General features: G+C 41.4%; 2 protein-coding genes across 2 annotated transcripts; both read left to right on the forward strand.

Moving 5' to 3' along the window:
* Positions 1-9275: 9275 nt before the first annotated feature.
* Positions 9276-13046, forward strand: LOC104426404 (transcription factor MYB1). Its single transcript, XM_010039457.3, has 2 exons — positions 9276-9702; positions 11852-13046. The coding sequence occupies exons 1-2, from the start codon at positions 9372-9374 to the stop codon at positions 12601-12603; spliced, it is 1083 nt and encodes a 360-aa protein (XP_010037759.1). The 5' UTR covers positions 9276-9371; the 3' UTR covers positions 12604-13046.
* Positions 13047-15113: 2067 nt separating this feature from the next.
* Positions 15114-19304, forward strand: LOC104426406. Its single transcript, XM_010039459.3, has 2 exons — positions 15114-16150; positions 18597-19304. The coding sequence occupies exons 1-2, from the start codon at positions 15684-15686 to the stop codon at positions 18835-18837; spliced, it is 708 nt and encodes a 235-aa protein (XP_010037761.1). The 5' UTR covers positions 15114-15683; the 3' UTR covers positions 18838-19304.
* The last annotated feature ends 34 nt before the right edge of the window (positions 19305-19338 follow it).

The raw sequence follows: 19338 nt of genomic DNA on the forward strand, positions 1-19338 counted from the left end.
TCTCATAACAAAATCTTTATGTATAAAACCTATCAAGCAAGGCTTTGTAACCGATTAACCTTGTCAAGGTCTGCTAAAAAAAGGCTCCTCGTTTAATGGGGCTGTTTGTTACTTGAGCCGATGATAAAGTTTACATTAGAAGAGTAAGGTTCAAGGAATAATCAGATTGAAAATTTTATATACCCATAGTAGAAAGGGAGAGAGAGAGAGAGAGAGAGAGAACCACTCATGGCCCAAGTACTAAAGTTATAAACTCACTCCCAATGAGAGAGAGAGAGAGAGAGAGAGAACCACTCATGGCCCAAGAACTAAAGTTCTAAACTCACTCCATTCATTGGGCTTGGGCATAGCATCGGCCTCTTGGGCTTCAGATTCCCAGCATTGGGCCCTTCCATGCCAATTTTTCTTTTTAAGTTTTTACCGCTCTTGGACGTTCTTCTTCTTTTTATTTAACTTAACAATTGTTATGTGAATGCATGGATGAGAAAAGAACGTTAGATCTTAAAAAATATTGATGATTAATACTCTAATTGGACCATTTTCATGAGACGAAAATATGACATGGTAAGCATACTATATGAGGTTATTTGTTCAATTTATAGTATGTAAAATTCAAGTCATATATCCAATTCTGAAAAGTATTAAAAAATAACACAACTTAGAGATTAAATACTTTTCCAATAACGGATCTCGGCTTAGAGATATGTTTCTAGACGCACATGACAACATTCTTAGTTTTACTTGCCTTTCTTGTTGCATGGAGCAAATTCGGGTGCCAAAAGGCCCCACCCTTTCTATTTCGTAATGTGCACATGGCAATTGATGGATTTATGAGGTGGGCTTAAGGCCCATCCGCTCAAATTGGGCCCAAAAGGCCCGGCCCACGGGAATAGGGCCCGTGGATAGGGGAAGGTATAAAAGGGAGGAGAGAGAGAGAAGACAATGTTGAGGAACAGAACGTACGTCTTTTCTCTTCTCAAGCTCTCTCTCTCCTAAAAAGAAAAGGCAGTAAGCATACGACGCGCTTTCCTTCCATTCAAGTCATCATCGGATCGAATGGGGCGGAATTTCTTCCTCTTCTTCGGCATTGGTGTTTAATTTGTGGCTAACAAGGCACGCTCGACTCCGTGGTGTGCTTTACGATCGGTGATACGTGTTTTCCGGGCTTCGTCTTCCGCATTGATTTAGGGATTCGATTTAGTGTCGTATCCGGTATTTCGAGATCGATCATTCCCAACATTGGTATCAGAGCCCTAGTTCACGTTTTCCCGATCAATTTGATGTTTTTTGATTGATTTTTCATAAAAAATTCTTGGCCGTACGGATCGGGGCGTGAAATCCCGACACCCGAGCGCTCTTCGGCCATTTTTACATGTTTTCGTATGTCAAAATCAAAATCTGATGGCACAGGGAGAAAGGGGGCGTCGAGACGAGTCTGGCGGTATGTCGATCGCCGCCGGGAGACGCCGCACGCGCCCACACGCGCGGCCGGAAGGCGCTGCGCGTGGGCGCGACGCACCCGGAGGCGCTGGTTCACCCAGGCGCGTGTGGCACACGCGCCGGTGGCGAACCGGTGGGCGCGCTCGCCGCCGGCAACGAACCGGCACGCGCCGGTCCACGGACCACGCGTGCGAGCGTTAGCATGGCGTCACCCAACGGTCGATAATGCCGTGGGCGCGTCATCGATGACATCAGCGATGACGTCGGTTGGCCGGGCGGCGACCCAACCCGCGAACCAACCCGACCCGACCCGCTGACGATGGCACGCGCGTGGCACATGCCGCTGATGTCTGCGTGACGTCATCCCGCGCACGCGCGCGGCAAGTGCGGCCGGTCCGCCCGAACGGTCCAACCGGTCCGACCGATCCGTCCGGTCCGGCCGGTCCGACCGGTCCGACGACCGACGAGCGTTGACCGGCGACGACCGTTGACCGTTGACTTGACCGTTGACCATGACTTTGACCGTTGACCGTTGACCACCAAAAAAAAAAAAAAAAAAAAAAAAGAGGAAAAGAATGTGTTTCTTTTTTCAATTAAGTCTATGTGAATTATATGTAATCACTTATTTGTTCTGCATTTGTTGCAGGAACAATGCCTCCCCTGAGGTTGCGCACACCTATTCGCGCAGGTGACCAATGAACAAAAGGAAATTTGTCTAAGTTGATAGGATAATGGCGGACCGATCATCGATGGGAGAGTGGTGACTTAATTGATCACGTCCTTGAAGTCAACGGGAAAATTCAACAGGTCATATGTAATGGTCGTCCTATGTCACAGTTAGAGATGGTGCGATTTTTCATAAGCACTCTTCCACCTGAATGGCAAGATGTGTTGAATTGCATATGGGATGTCAACGGAGCTACTTCATATAAGAAAATCATTATGGATTTTGTAAATGAATATTATTGTATTATAACAAGGGAAAAGATCAAGAAATTGAACAAAAGAGGATCTTTCCCAGTTCGTGTGCTGACTTGGTGTTAGTTGTATTTACCTTTTTTTTTGTTAAATGTGTTTGTGGACATATTATGTACTGTTTGACTACCTGATAGTTGTTGATGTAGCAACCAATGTATTGATTGTATTATAAGATGAAAGCATTGTTGTGTTATTTGATATCTATTATCTATTGCTTTACGTAATTCTTGGTTCTTTGTGGGTAATTAGTCGTGGGTAGTTTTAGAAGTTTGTGTAGCTTCTTAGAATTGATTTTGCATATGACAATCATATTAATGATAGTTTTAAGTTAGGATTTTTGGAGGATGATTGGAAACGTAGTGACCTTTTGATTTCGAAGCCTTACTTGAAATTATTCATTAATATGATGGGTCTATGTAAATAGGAATGCATAAATGATAGGCATTAATTATTCGTGCATGTATCGATGTGTTGGTGATGGATGGTTTCGGCATTTAAAAACGTGATTGCTGATATGAACGGCAACTATTGTGAAATATTGAATATGAAGATTCAATATGTGCTGGAAAAGCAAGAAGCACTAGAAGCTCTTGACCATATTATGGAAGATCTTGAGGATCTTTGTGCGCCACCTTGAGCTGGTAGAGGACCGCTTAACGGCATGTGAGCGAGAATAGATATTTGCAATCTTGGTTCTAGCTCATAAAGGGTTTTGAGCTCTAAGCGCAAGCGTATTGATTCGTTCAATATGTGGGAATGCAAAGGATCAAGTCCTTATTGCAAGAAATCAAGAGTTAACCAACACAAGAGAGGAAAACGTCCTCCAAGTTAAGAAAATGTCAAGGGTGAAATGTTACAATTGTGACAAGAAAGGTCACTATACTTGCGATATCGTGAGCCAAAGAAGGCATACACCTCTTGTACATTTGAGAACTTTGCTTATGTGTCAAGTTCTGAATTATTGGCTGAATCCAATCCTTTGTGTGGAATGTAGATTCGGGAGCAACGAGACGATGTAGCGAAGGATAAAGGATCCTTCATGGAATTCGACGAATACCAACTGGAACCGAGTGGATCTATGTGGAAAACAACTCAGCTGAAGTTAAAAGGATTGGCACACGCCAACCGAACATGTGTGGTGGACGCAACTTGTTCCTACATGATGTTCTAAATGCTCGGAGATTCGTCGAAATTTAATTGTCTGTTTTGATGTTGGTTAAGCTTGGTTTTGGTATGAACTTCCATAATAAATGTGTAGATTTGTGTTTAGATACAAACTGCTATGGTTGTGGTCACTTTCTAGATGGTTTTATTGTACTAAATGTTGATTTGTGATGATGTCAATATGTTATCCCCTTGTTTCACGTCTTCTATCTTATATGATAATGATGTGAATATGGTGGCATGCTAGACTTGGTCATATGGGCCAACAACATATGAAAAGACTAGCCAAAAAGGGCTTGTTGGGCAATATTGAAAAGTCAATTTGTCCATATGTGAGCATAGCCTAATAGGGAAAATGACAAGGAGACCATTTGGAAAAGGTAAAAGAGCTGAATTTCTCGGCATTTAATCCATTTGGACGTCGTGGTTCAATGAATGTGAAAGGAAGGCAATGGGCTGTTTGTTTCATCACTTTAATAGATGATTCTACTTGATTCGGATATGTCTATTTGATTTCTCATAAATCTGAAGCATAAGTTGTTTTAGAAGGTTTATGAACCTGGTAGAAAATCAATTAGACAGGAAAATAAAGGTATTTAGATCCGATCGAGCTGAGAATATTTATCGATAAGTTCAGAAAATTATGTGATGAAAAAGGAATAGAAAGATAGTTGTCTATTCCATATACTCCTCAACAAAATGGTGTTGCGAGAGAGAAGAAACAGAACCTTCTTTGGAATGGTTAGGTCCATGATGGCGTATGCTAACTTACATATCACTTTTATGGAGTGATGCGTTGTTAACTTCGCTGCCTAAATACTTAACCGGGTGCCTTCCAAATCAGTTAGTTCCACTCCATATGAGTTATGGATAGGTAGAAACCGGACTTAAGTTTACTTAAGCCATGGGGTTATGCTGCCTATACTCATATGTCCTCTCACAAGTTTGGGAAATTGAGTCCCGAGATAAAAGTAGAGTATTTTAATGAGATACTCCGAACACTCGAAAGGGTATGTGTTCATAGATGAGCAGGAAAGTGGGAGAATAACTGAATTTGAATCACGGGATGTCACATTCTTAGTGGATGAATTTTCCTAAGAAGGGCGAAATAGGAGAAGATCAGTCCCTATTTGAAACCTTGGATCTAGATAATGATATTGGTTGAGTTCATCCAAGTGGGAGTAATATGAGAAGTGATGAATTGAATTCAACTCATTCTCAATTACAACCACATGATGAGATGATATCGTCATTATCTAATCCAGTGGAAGCATAATGGGGAATGATGTGCTAAGTGTACAATCTCCCATACGGCGAACAAGTCGCCAAAGTATTCCCCGTCGACGTTTTGACATTGAAGGGGAAACTTTTATGATTGCTCCGCAAGATGAGGATGAGCCAAGAAATATTAATGAGGCTCTAAATTTCCCTAGTAAGGAGAAATGGATTTATGCAATGAAAGAGGAAAATGGAGTCAATGAAATCAAACCAAGTCTGGGAACCGGTTGATCGCCAAAAGGACGCGAGCTATTGGGAACAAATGGGTTCTCAAAATAAAGCGAAAGGCTGATGGCTCGATTGAAAGGCATAAGGCTCGCCTTGTGGCGAAGGGGTATAATCAATAGGAAGGAATTGATTATGAAGATATTTTTCTCCTATAGTAAGATTTGCCTTGATTCGCATAGTTCGGCAATAATGTTTAGTATGGATCTTGAGTTACATCAAATGGATGTAAAGACTGCTTTCCTCAATGGAAAATTAGAGGATGAAATATATATGGAACAACCTGTTGGTTTCATAGTGAAAGGCCAAGAAGAAAAGGTATGTCGACTTTGGGGGTCGATATATGGCCTTAAGCGATCGTCAAGACAATGATATGTACATTTTCATAATGCCATAATGGCATATGACTTTACAATGATAGATGAGGATCATTGTGTATATATCAAAAGATCCAAGGATCAATTTGTGATCATATCATTATATGTTGATGATATACTAATTGCCGGAAGCAATATGGAGCTAGTCAATCGTGAAGAATTCGTTGTCTTCCCACTTTGAATTGAATGATATGAGATTGTAAACTCATTGACGCTCCTATTGCAAAAAGTGAAGGATTGAGCCATAGACTGTGTCCAAGGACTCCACAAGAGAAGGAACAAATGAAACATGTTCTTTATGCTAGTGCTGTTAGAAGCTTGTTGTACGCTATGATGCGTACAAGACCGACATATGTTTTGCAGTTGGAATGGTGAGTAGATACTAATCCAATCCAGGTCAAGCACGTTGGAAAGCCGTTAAGTGAATACCGAGGTATCTAAAGTGGACTGCTGATTATATGTTGAATTATTATGGAAAGGATCTGCGACTCTAAGGCTATTCTCGATGTTGATTGGGGAGGAGATTTAAATGAAAGGAAATCTACCTCTAGGTTTGTTCTCTTACCGAATAATGGCACCATGTGTTGGAGCAGTAAGAAACAAAAGTACATAGCCTTGTCCACGATGGAATTGAGTTCATGGCATTATCGCAGTATAAGAAGATGTTTGGCTTAAGAGATTATTGGATCATTTAGGTGTTATTGGAAGTGCTGCAGATTTGTTATTAGTTAACTATGATAATCAAGCAGCAAAAGTGTACACTAAAGATCCAAATATCATGGCAAGACCAAACATATAGATACCAAGTATAATTTTGTCATGGATATGATTGCACGAAAAGATGTGAACTTATAGTACATACTACGCATAGAATGGTAGCAGATCCTATGACAAAGCCATAACCTAGAGATGTGTTTTGTGGCCATGTGAAATCTCTAGGATTGCGTAGAGGATGATGTACTGAATATTGTAATTTTTCCCTAAGTGTTCACATATGATGAATTTATGTTTTTCATCATTAATGTCTATGAATCTTTGTATGATCTTTATGCATCTTAATGCTCGGTGCATTACTTTAAGTTAGGAAGTATGTCGGACAGATATAAGATTAGCCCACTCACACGGGTAATCGCCTCTATTTACTATGTGATAAATAAAGATGAGACTGTTTTTAAGCTTATTATCTAGGTGATAATCGAGAGCTCAAGCTTAAAACACGTATGTCGCCTTAACTAGGTGTTAAGATGAGGACATAATACTTACTATGTCCGAAAGTAAAATACCCCACATATTTTACTTTATCTGTCTAAGATGCCAGATGTGAGTTCGATGGATTTTGTGAATGAGTAGATACGTGAACTCAAGTTAGACATTGGGTATGTCGAACTATCATCGTACGGTATTGAAAGTGTAGACATACGCTCCATGGGAAAGGAGTTAATACCGTAATACGTATTTCATACTACGTATGCATGAGACGACCAATAAGAGTGGCAAAAGTTTGATCTCAATTTTTTTTTATGTCGTGTGAGACTCTTGAGGAAAAGAGTTCCTCAATTTTTTTTTTGTCCCCTCATAACTCTTACTTATTCTCAAGATTTCTATTTAGTGTTTGCTATCTTAGGATGTTGCCGATGGTCATGAGTTTGATTCGATCTAATGGGACATTTCTAGAAAAGCAAGTTAAACTGAAATTGAGAGTTTGAAGGAAAGAGGAAGACCGATTTTGGAGAATCACATTGTAGTTTTGTATTCACCGGTTAACCAATTATGACTGTCTTTGTGATAATCATAATTGTGAATACAATATATATATCATTGTTTGAAAGAGATCAAGAGAGATATAAATGTGATCGATCGATCTAGCAGTCGCATACTAAATCTACTCGGGAAGTGATGCCCATTATGAGCTGCTATGTATTCCTAACGAGATGTATGGCAACGAGCTCTCAAAGTATCTTTGGTCGCACGGATTATTCACCGGTATGAATGTTGAATAGAAGAAAAGAGGATTATGTTCGACCCACCTTGTTAAGTGAGAGTCTATGATGGATCTTTCTCTGATGGGGATGAGTAGGGCCTGTCCGCCCATGTTGGTTTTGGACCACCATGTGCGAGTGGGAGATGATGGATTTATGAGGTGGGCTTAAGGCCCATCCGCTCAAATTGGGCCCAAAAGGCCCGGCCCACGGGAATAGGGCCCGTGGAAGGGGAAGGTATAAAAGGGAGGAGAGAGAGAGAGAAGACAAGGTTGAGGAACAGAACGTACGTCTTTTCTCTTCTCACGCTTTCTCTCTCCCAAAAAGAAAAGGCAGTAAGCATACGGCGCGCTTTCCTTCCCTTCAAGTCATCATCGGATCGAACGGGGCCAGAATTTCTTCCTCTTCTTCGGCATTGGTGTTTAATTTGTGGCTAACAAGGTACGCTCGACTCCGTGGTGTGCTTTACGATCGGTGATACGTGTTTTCCCGGGCTTCGTCTTCCGCATTGATTTAGGGATTCGATTTAGTGTCGTATCCGGTATTTTGGGATCGTCATTCCCAACATACAATGTCTTATATGTTTTCTCTATAGTAGACACTAGACAATAACCAAAATAATTATACGACATAGCTTTAATGATTGAATAGAATTTCTGCATAAGCAAAATTTCACATAAACGTGAAATAGTCTAATTTGTTTCATATAAAAATTTGTTTAGATTATTAATCAAAACAAGATATATAAATTAGAAATTAGTTTAGATCATGCAAATTTCTACACTAATGTGAGGGGATTGTGCACAATTAAAAGGCGTGATGTACTTAGCAATAATTACGTGAATTTGTAGATTCTACGTTTTTTTTTTTTAAGGGGGTGGGGGAGGTAAGAAAAGGGGCGAAGCCCGATATTACAATATTACTCTTCGGGCAAAACTTGATCTAGTCTATTATTCTATTAACAAAGGAAGTAAATCTAATGTCATTTACATAACAAAATTGACAATTTGCTAACAAATCCGCACATAATTTTCCTTCCCAATTTGCTAGCAAAACTTGATCCACTCTAATCTTCTATCAAGTATCATAGAAGGAAGTAAATCTTTTGATGGCCTATTTAAAGCTAGAACGTCATCAACATAACAAGATTAAATAACCCAATTTGCTAATAAATCTACTTTTAAATTTCCTTACCAATTTACTAATAAAACTTCATCCAATTTAATCTCCTATCAACAAAGGAAATAAATCTCCCGGTGGCCTATCTAATGCTGGAATGTCATTTATACATGCCCAATATACTAACCAATCTCCACATGAGTTTCCTTCTCGATAATTTCCAATCATTAAAGGAAGTAAATCTCTCGGTGGACTATCTAATGCTAGAATGTTATTTACATCACAGGTCTCACATGACTGAATGATCCAATTCGCTAACCAATTTGCACATAAGTTTTCTTCTCTAAAATTACGTACAACTTTGACATGCTAAAAATACTCTAATGGTTTCTCAATGTGAAGATTTTAAGCCGAGAGGAACCCGTTTGACTAGCCGAAAAAAGAAAAGGAGTTCATAGTTGGAAAAGAGAGGAGCAATCAATTTATTATTTTTTGGGCAATGAGAGGAGCAATTATTATGAAATGAGAATCCACTTCTATATAGTATAATTTCAAATAAATCAAGGGGCGGGAGAGAAATTAGGAAAAAGTGTGTGTGCCAAAAATGCGAATAAAGAAGAAAAACTGGACTTTGCCCTAACAATTATTTTATTTAGAATTTAATAGAATATATAAGGTGACTGGAAGAGCAAAATAGATTGCAGTTAGTCAGATAGGTACTTTCCAACGAACCCCCAGCACGACACAAACACAACACAAGCACACTCCTTCCCCGAAACACAGTGTCCCCGACCGGGAGCGAACCGGCGAGATGGAACCGGAAACGGAGGATCCGGCCGCCAACGAGGTCGACGGCGCGGACGGCGGCGGCGAGGACGCCAGGAGCGGCGACGAGGCGGAGGCGGCGGCGGCCGGGGGCGGGAACGACGGGAGCGGGAGCAGCGGCGGGAAGGCGGGGAGGGACAGGGTGAAGGGCCCTTGGTCGCCGGAAGAGGACGCGATCCTGAGCCAGCTCGTCAGCAAGTTCGGGCCGCGGAATTGGAGCCTGATCGCCCGCGGGATCGCCGGGCGATCCGGCAAGTCTTGCCGCCTCCGGTGGTGCAATCAGCTCGACCCCGCCGTGAAGCGCAAGCCCTTCACTGGTAAGTAATTCTTTTTCGCTCTTCTTCCGCATGACGAAGCGGAGGGGCAAAAAACGGTCTTTTTCGAAACTTGATTGTCGATCTTGAGCTTCGTCTTTGGGTTGAGTTTTTTTTCCATTTTTGGGGGGAAAATTTGATCTTTGTCGATTTTCTGGTTTATCCGGTGATTTTCTTGTTTTGGGCTTTTTCTGTGCTTCATTTCGTGAGAGTTGTGCATACAGTGTTTCCTGAAAATAAAATGGAACAAAATGCGTGCCGTGTGTTTCTTGGAGTTGGTTTCTCTTCTTTTCGTTATGGGTAGTTTGCATCTTGGACGGCCTTCTTAGCTTGTAGTCAATTTAGTTTGACTAGATGATGTGGATGTCCGGAGAATTTGGATGAAGGATTGTCGAACAAGTTCTGCGTAATAATCATCTTGTCCAAGAATAAGATATTTGGTTAATTATTGTTGAAAGGAAATGCAAATAGTTATCATGAACTACAAGTGACCCACTTATTTTTAAACCAGACAAGAAATACAATAGCGAATGAATGTTTTTGTGGAGTCTTTGCGCTAAGCTATGTTTACGTTTGTTCATGTCATGTGATTTAGCACTATTTAGAGAAAACTATCATGGTTGAATGTTTTGTTTATCTGACTAATTGACAAATGCCTTTGCCTCTGTGATTGATGAAGACTTGATCTGAAATACTGGTCTGTCTTCTTTAAAAGATGTTGCCCTCGATATATAGAACAAAAAATGTAATACAGCTCTGATCAAAATTGGCTGCAAAAATACTACCTTAGGGTGAGAATCGTTAGTGTGTGCATAAAGAATAAAGACAGAGGATATGAGGACGTTGGAGTTTCAAACTTTTGTTCAATGTATTACGAAGGTAGGCTGCAGCAATGATCCATCTAATATCCTGAGATGTACCAACCATTGCCCTGTAAAAGCCTCTTACTATTAGCATTTAAAGAGATTGTATAATCAGAATGGCTTGTGTAGGTATTGTGCCATCTTCATGAGGTCTAACCATAATACTTTCAGTTAAGAAACCATTAAAATCATGAACAATGTAATTGGTGGAAGGAACTGGATCACTTTGATTAAATAATATGAGATCCATGCTTGAGGGTGCTCAGTATGGATTTAGATGGTTACTCAAGAAAAAAGGGGATGATCATCATCGTTTCATTGTAGTACTGGGAGCTGTATTGTGTAGGGACGACAAACAATCTGGTTTTGTCGAAAAGGGAGGAGTTGGAACTTTATTTGCATGCTTCTCTGTTCCCCCCAGTGAATTCAGATATGTCAGATATTTTTCATTAATGCAGTACTGATTTTGACTGTTAAGGGAGTAGAATATCATGTTGGTTGTTGGTTGTTATTCTATGAAATACCGAGTGGCAGACAACAGGCACTGCATTTCTATGCAGAAAGGTTCAAACTTGAGGATTCAAGCATGATATCCTCAATCTTCAAATTTCCTGAAAGTGTGAAGGTTGGATGTAGACTGATCCTCTGTGTGTCACATCAGCTGCTAGTGATTGAATCTTTACCTGGTTTAATAAAGTAAAATTGGCAAAGTGAGGCAAGTGGACGGCTTTCCTTTTGATTTTATATTCATAATTGCCAGTGATCCTGTAGGCACATGCATGGTGTGCACGTATAAGTTCTTTTTTCTAACTCTTGCTTACTGTTGTTGCTATCCAAATGTTTCATGCCTGATTCTATCGTTTTCTTATTCATACAGTCTGGGAAAAAAAAGAGAGAAGAAATTGTTGATAAATGATGTAGCGGATGTAGATGAGTAATCCATTATAATTGATCTCCTGTGTTTCACAGTGCTTAGAATTATGGAAATAAACCTATGACTAGCCAATTTAAATATGTGTATTCCTACTGACTGATGAGCAAATTTCTCCTAACATCATTGACATTTTTGAAGTAGCCAAGTGGTTTACGTTAAAATCTCTGGTTCAGAGTACATCATGGATAAGCCATTCCAAGAGTTCCCTCATTGTGGATCATATTTATTTCTTTGCATTGAGCTTATAGCTTCTATATCTTGTGATCTGGATACATTGGAAAGCTCTAGAGTGACATCTTCTTGTCTTCACTGTTGATTTATGTTGGATAACGCCCATAAACTATGTCTGTTGCAGATGAGGAAGATCGGATCATAATTGCAGCCCATGCGATTCACGGGAACAAGTGGGCATCTATAGCAAGACTTCTCCCAGGGAGAACAGACAATGCCATTAAGAACCATTGGAATTCCACCCTTAGGCGCCGGAGCACGGAACTCGAAAAGATTAAGGTGGAAGGCAGTAACACAGTTGACGATGCTAGCTTGGACAGAGTAAAAGCATCATCTGAAGAAACACTTTCATGCGGAGAAGCAAATTCACCTAAGTCTTTGGAGGGAAAGGATGTCAGTTCTCTGGAGAACACAAGCAACCAATATGAAGAAAAGTCAATGCAAAAGGATCAGTTCAATCATGGACCGAAGGGTCAGCCTACTCTCTTCCGACCTGTTGCACGCGTCAGTGCATTCAATGCGTACAATCGCTCGGATGGTCCACAACCTGCATTGCCATTTGTGGGCTCAGTTCCTGCTTCGGAACACATTGGTCAAGCGTTGAAACAGGATCATGGTTTCTCTAGGTTGCTCAATGACGTCTATGGTGAAAGATTGGTGCCTCACAATTGTGGTTATGGTTGTTGCGATGGTAACAATGCTGCTGGTGCTCAGAATTCCTTACTGGGCCCAGAATTTGTGGAGTACTTGGAGCCCCAATCTTTTCCAAATTATGAATTGGCATCGATAGCTGCAGATATAAGCAACCTCGCATGGCTTCGTAGCGGACTGGACAATAACAGTGTAAGGACAAAAGACGACAGAGCTGGGCATTAGATCCCCTTGATTCCTAGGTCAGATTCCTCAGGCATCTGAAGGCCACACAAGGCTTCATGAATATGTTAGGAAAGAGTAGAGAAAGAGGAACTATTTTGATATTGAAGAGGGAAACGGCAAGTCAAGGAACATGACAGTGAATGCACAGTCAACCTCGGGCTAGTGGGTTTTATGCTAGGACCGGCTAGATTCAGCTAAAAATTAAACATTGAAAAGAGTACAAAATTGGCTGTTGCAATTTTTATACCGGAAATTCAAGGAAGCCCTTATTTTATTTCAGTATGATGTAGGACGTATTGTAGGTGCTTTTTGGTATTGTTGGACCTCCTTTCCCGAAAGAGTACTTGAGGGCTGAAGGGACCAGGAGTCGATACTGGATAAACTCGTGTATGTTTATTCTCAAAGGCCCTAGAAAAATGAGGCAAGCACAAAAATTTTCAAACTGCGGTTACTGATGCATGAGTACTTAGCAAAATGTTATGTTTATGCTGAATCTTGCAGTTTGATCTCGATTCGTCCGTTGCTTCTGTCGGCGTGTGAAGTCTCTTTCTTTATGCTCTGTTTATCCTGGCTATTTCTTCTTGCGGAACTTGAAGGTCTCTGACATCACTAGTAGCGACACAGATATCTATGCAACTTCCATTCCTGTTCTATCATCAATTCTTAGATCGATCTTGTGTTCAGACCGGACAGTGTTAGTATCAGAGTCTCAGTGTGTGATGGGTCTTGTGAGAGGCCATATGTTCGATGACAAGGGCAAGGCGCATGTGTCCTGTCCATTAGCATTGGAGTTTCTGTTCTTAAATTCTCGCTGCTTTTACCTGTCTGCGTTTCTTGGGGGAGATTATCTTTCTCTGCATCGTTCTCAGAAGTGGCTCTACCCTTGACCTTCGCCATATCCCATTCCCATCTGTGTTCCTCCATTTATGTGGCTACATTTTCTTCGACCAAGGAGTTGGTGCGGAGTCTGTAGAAGCACAGGCAAAAACGTTGAATCCGCAAAAATATGATAATTCGCATCAAATCTTATACTTGCAGACAACACCCCGGGAGCGAGTTGTGCTTTAAAGTTTACGAACTGTCCATGCTCTTACTTACTTAGCTTACATGATTACACCTCGCTTCTCATATTTGAATTTCAAGTAACTAAGTCTGGAAGATTATATGAGAAAAGCAACTAGGTAAAACCTTTTCTCCTTCTGTGAGTAATGTGACCAAGTTAGAAGGGACTACTTTAGAAGGAAAACAAGATGTACAAAGAGAGTTCGTTAAAACTTGGATGGATCAATAGAAAGTGAATGCCTTAAAGAGTATGATGACGTCCATTTTCTTGGAAAAACCTGTCTGTAGAAGGTAAACATACCTTATAACAAAAAGTTGTGAAACGTCTAGAAGGACAATTTTGCAGAAGCAATGCATGCTGCAGATGAAATGTATTGCAAAAGCAATACATGTGAGCATCTACGATCCCGATGGAAAGAACTAGCTCTTTATTAAATTGAATTGGGTCCAAGTTAGTGTTTCACAATTGTTTTCTAGGGTTCAATTTCGCTAAAAGCAACCTAGGGTGAATTAAAACGTGTTTTGCTATTTATTTTTTAAGTAAAAAAGACATTGGGCAGACTGCATAATCCAATAGTGTTCTACTTTGGGAAATGACCTTTAATATTCCGCAGTAAAAAAACAAAATGATTGTCAAAGAAAGTTAGGCTAATGGCTATCTCACTAGATAAAGCTTCCAAAAAGATATTTTAAAGCTTGGAAATCTTTACAGACATATCAAAGTGGTTGGTGGACTTAAGAAGCTCACAAACAATTCTTTCTCTGAATTCCTTTGCTTTCCTTTGTGAAGATACAGTCAATTTTGATTGTAAATCTCAATGAAGGGTATGAATAATTATTATTTGAAGTAAAATGTTGTAAGAGGTGGTTGAGTTTATAGAAGCAGCTCCAGAAGTTCCAAGTAGAAGGTAGCTCAAAAAGTTTCCAGTGGAAGCAGCACATTGTGTACCATCTAGAGTTTTACATAATGAATTTCAGTCTTATCAAGGCTATTAAAATCGAGAGAGTGGAGTAAGCCAAGCTGAAGGTTGAAGCACTATAAATTTATATATATATATATATCATATAAACAAGGCGGGGCAGGCTTATTACCATCCCTGCCCCGCCAAAATCCTTGCCACTGATTTCTCGCGTGGAAAATCTGCCTTGTTTGCGTCCGGCACTGCAAGGCAGTGGGACCGCGCTGGCCCGTGCCCTCGTGAGTCGTGAGGAGGTAGTACTGCGGCATGATTCAGGAATTCTCTCTCTCTCTCTCTCTCTCTCTCTCTCTCTGATTTAGGCATTGGAGGGAGCACATTGATGGAAAAGATAAAGAAATTATTTTTGAACCGTGACGAAAACAGTGGCAAAATTACAAAAGAATCTCTTGTAATTTTCCCATTTGTAACAGTTCGGGTTGCTGATGAATGATGCGTTGAGCGTCCACCCGGCTCTGCCCATACATACGGTTTTCCAACCCTGCTGCCGCTGCTGCTGCTGTACGGTACACACGCAGGAACGCGAAGCGGGTCGTCTCCTCCACCTCTGGGAAGTGAACCCCGAAGCACGCTAATCGGTTCTGTGGTCTACAGTTGTTCCCCCCCTCCATATAAAAAGAGCTCTCTCTCTCTCTCTCTCTTACCCCCTGGATCTGTAGTCAGACAGGGGCATGCGTCTCTCTCTCTCTCTCTCTCTTCAGACAACCCCACCCTCCAAGCCTCCATCTTTATCGAACAGTTATTGTCTGAGTAGTAGGCTCTGCTTGACTCCCTTCCTTCCATAATTTTCTCGCTACATTGAGCTTCGTAACTCTGTAACTCCACTCGCTGTAAAAAATTCCCTACAATGTCAGATGCCCCAGTCCCAGTCTCCCCCGGACAAGCGTTAACGAAGGGAAAAATCTAATCTTTCTGGGACCGACACCCAGAATCTGCTGGGGCGGCTGCTAAAGCTTCGAGCTTTAAGCCCCGCGATGCTTCCTCGAAGCTCGTAATCCGCTTCCCCGCTTCTGGGTTCTTTCGGGAATAAAGAAAAAAAAAATGAGGAACGGAGATATTTCCCACGTCGATTTGGAACGGGGGCGTCGTCGTCGTCGCAGCGAGTCGAGCGCCGAGGACGAGGACGAGAGCGAGTGCTTCTCGGACGCCGAGGACGGCGACGGCTCCGGCTCGTGCCGCTCCCAGTTCTACTCCACCACCGGCGGGTCCTACGACGAGTTCAGCTTCGCCTGCGCCTCCGATCGCGAGGCGACGGCCTCGGGGGCGCGGGGGCCGTCCTCCGGGTCGGAGCGGTCGGCGGAGATCGAGGTGGTGGAGCGAGAAGGGAAGGTGCATTTGGGGAAGGCGGAGAGGGAGAGAGAGAGAGATTGCAGGATTTGCCACTTGGGTTTGGAAAGCAACAGCCACGAGTCCGGCGTCGCCATTGAATTGGGCTGTGCTTGCAAGGACGATTTGGCTGCTGCTCACAAGAACTGTGCCGAGACCTGGTTCAAGATCAAGGGCAACAAGTGAGTCACGATACCCAATTCACACTTCTTTTTTGGTTCCTTCAATGTCTGGCTTTCGGTCAATTGGTTCATGTTCTGTGGGGATTTCATTGATGTCATTGGGGCATGTACGAAACTGCGCATGGGTTTGGTTCCAGATGATGAGTCTCTGTTTGTTGATGGACGTTAGTTTCCGACACTTTACGATTTATAATTTTGAAGTGTGAGTGCTCGTCATGGAAGAATCAGTCTGGATTAAAGGCAGAGAATTTGTGGCAGGTTTGATGAACTTAGACGCAAAGTCGATATATAAAAGGGGAGGTGAGAAGAGATTAGAGCTGGCTTTTTGGTAAAGTTAGTAGGGGGAGAGAGAGAGAGAGAGAGACAGAACCAGGAGAGAGTCCTGCTGAAGTGTCTGTCTATCTGGCCTGATGATTCCTTGTTGCTTAACCTCTTTTTCCTAAAATGTGTTGGAATCTTCACTGTTGTCCCTTTCTTGTGGTCGTTCGCTTTAACTACAGGTGCGGCTGATTCTTCATTGTCCATATTCTTTCTCTGGCGAGTTGTTTGCTTTTGTCTTTGCATCTCATGGCAACTTCTAATTTTTTTTTTTAAAATGAGCGGTTTTATTATATTAACTTGCAAGAAAAAAAAAATTCCTTGTTCTTTTGTTGTAGTCTTCTCAACTTTTTCTCCTTGGAACTTGCTTAAATTGCGGAAGTTTAATGTTTCTGTAGGCAGCTCCTGATAGCAGCTGGCATTCTTGAATGTCTGCTGAGAATCCCGTGCCCTCTTGTGCTTTGCACAAATTAATTCCTTCTCTGCACTCGGTGGTATTTGTTTGAAGCCTGATTCTGGACCATGATAGAAAAAAAAGCAAACTTTTAAGTGCATGGCAAATCTGAAAACTTGGTGCAACTCAGTCCCCCAATTTTCTGATGGAGCGATCTTTGGCTTAAAACTTTAAAATAATGATCAGTTGAGGCCTTCTGTTTAGATTTGTCTATCAATTTTGTGGAAATCCTGCACGGCAGTGCCACTTGGCAGTGAATGGCATAGCCACCTATAGGATTATCATAAAAAATTTTACAGAAGGACTTGGTTGAAATTTTGTTAATAGTTTTGGGACTTGATATTTCCATTGAAAAGTTCTAGGATTGAACTGCTCTCCGTACAAACGTTTTAGGACTTATAATACCCTTACTAAATAGCTACTTTATTTATACAATTCCCACTTAACAATATGAAGCACCCTGCTCATGCCATAATGTTTTTGAATGATGCTCCTCATTGCATTTTCGTTCTAAAACTGGAGTGGTCGGGACTAGGCTCTGTATACCATTGTCACCTTTCCCTTTGGCACTGAAAAGGAAAGGAATCATCACATGTTTGTTGCAGAACTTTTTAATTGTGAAAAGACATCACTTGAGGTTTCACCTAGTACTGGTACCGTCCGGAGCGCAGCAAATTGACAGAAAAGGGAAAAGGTTGCGATAAGATAGAAGAATGCGAGAGCCTACTTATAAAAGAAAAAGATAGAAACAATCTGAGGGCCGATCTACTTTGAGCTTCAGAAAGAAAACAGAAGTGTATCTCATCCTCACCTTTTCCTTTGGCCATTTCTCTTTCTCCCCCTGCCCACATTGCCATACTGAATCAGATCAATCTGTTTGATGCATAATGTCCTTTAGGCAATATGAGATCGAGTTCATTAGGGACTGCAACAATAAGATATTTTTTTTTTTTTGGCACCTTTTTATCTCGCCACACAAACCTAAGGCCATTGTACCCCAGCAGAATCTACAAGAGCAACACTTGTTAGTGTGTTACGTCACAAGTGCATTGCAAGAATCTTGTGGTGTTGGTATGGCATTTCAGAAGCCAACCTAGTCAGTTCTTTGGTTCACACTGTCAGAAACTTTCAATTCTCTATTGTCTCTTCCATATGATGTTCTGTATTATGACAACCTTGGTGTGACATTTCTTAAGCCAACCTAGACCATTCTTTAAACACGATCAGAAACTTACAGTTCTCTATACTGTCTCTTCCATGTAATACTGCGTATGACAAGAACCTCTATGTTCTTGAAACATCAAATATATTCTTGGCTAATCCATTGGCCTATGGTGAATTGTCATTCTGATTCTAATTACTTGTTCTGACTGCATTAGTCAAAGTTTATGAATTTACTGCATTGTCATTATGCTTGATTATTCTTTTTCCAAACTCCAAGGTGCATTTCTCTACCCAAATGATTGAAACAGAAAGTTTGCTAGTTTGTGTTTCTGTAATTTTGAGGCCTTCTTTGGTGTGTTGTGTAGTGCTCTTGGATAGATTTAAAACTCTTCAAATGCTTTCTCTATTTGGAATTACATGTGTAACTGAGCTTGCCCAGTCTGGTAAAGTCATTCTGCTAATTTTGCTCTTTACTTGTGTTTACATTCAATCTCATTCTGCATGTTACAGGACCTGTGAGATCTGCCAGTCCATTGCACATAATGTGTCCGGTGCAAGTGAGATAGAGGCGACAGAGCAGTTGAATGAAACCCATAGTGCCATGGCTGTGTCTGCAGTGTTGGCCCCGATACCTACTTCTGAAACCCGAAGCTTCTGGCATGGCCATCGACTACTAAATTTTCTGCTCGCTTGCATGGTATTTGCATTCGTCATATCATGGCTCTTCCACTTCAGAATGCCATCCTCGTGAATTTATGTGTCTGGTTCTTTCAAGAAGTATATAGTACAAAGAAAAGGGAAAAAGAGATCGAGAGAGTTGTAAAAAGAGCCTGCGAAAGAGCCTGCGGGGCTCGTTTCCAGGCTCATTTCCAGATAGTTGGTGCTTGAGTATAGATTAGCCATGAGCTTCTCAGTGTTTACGCGGCTCATTGTGTGGATTCATGTTTGTCCGTGGTTGTCTGTCTTATTCATCTATATGAGCATTCCCCCATAATATAGAGGTTCGGAATCATCAGGATTCGGCCTCCATCTACTTCCTCTGTAAACTCGATTTGAGTATTGGGTGGAGTTGTAAATAGGATTAATATCTCCACAAAACATTCTGCACAGCAGGTGATCTTGTGGTACTGTGCTCTTTTTCTCCGCAACCTGAGTTTGTGTGCTCCTGGATTTCGACTCTATATCTGGTAGGAGTTATACAAAAGAGGATCTAGTGTTCTCGAAGTGCCTCATAGATCTAACTAGAAGCAGA

Source organism: Eucalyptus grandis, chromosome 11 (genome assembly GCF_016545825.1).
Source record: "Eucalyptus grandis isolate ANBG69807.140 chromosome 11, ASM1654582v1, whole genome shotgun sequence".
Classification (NCBI taxonomy): Eukaryota; Viridiplantae; Streptophyta; class Magnoliopsida; order Myrtales; family Myrtaceae; genus Eucalyptus; species Eucalyptus grandis.

What these genes read in the sequence shown, in the direction of transcription:
- LOC104426404 (XM_010039457.3), top strand. Translation starts at nt 9,372, where the DNA reads ATGGAACCGGAAACGGAGGATCCGGCCGCCAACGAGGTCGACGGCGCG. An exon ending in GAAGCGCAAGCCCTTCACTG is followed by an intron (nt 9,703 to 11,851) that starts GTAAGTAATTCT and finishes TGTCTGTTGCAG; the next exon opens with ATGAGGAAGATCGGATCATA.
- LOC104426406 (XM_010039459.3), top strand. Translation starts at nt 15,684, where the DNA reads ATGAGGAACGGAGATATTTCCCACGTCGATTTGGAACGGGGGCGTCGT. An exon ending in TTCAAGATCAAGGGCAACAA is followed by an intron (nt 16,151 to 18,596) that starts GTGAGTCACGAT and finishes TGCATGTTACAG; the next exon opens with GACCTGTGAGATCTGCCAGT.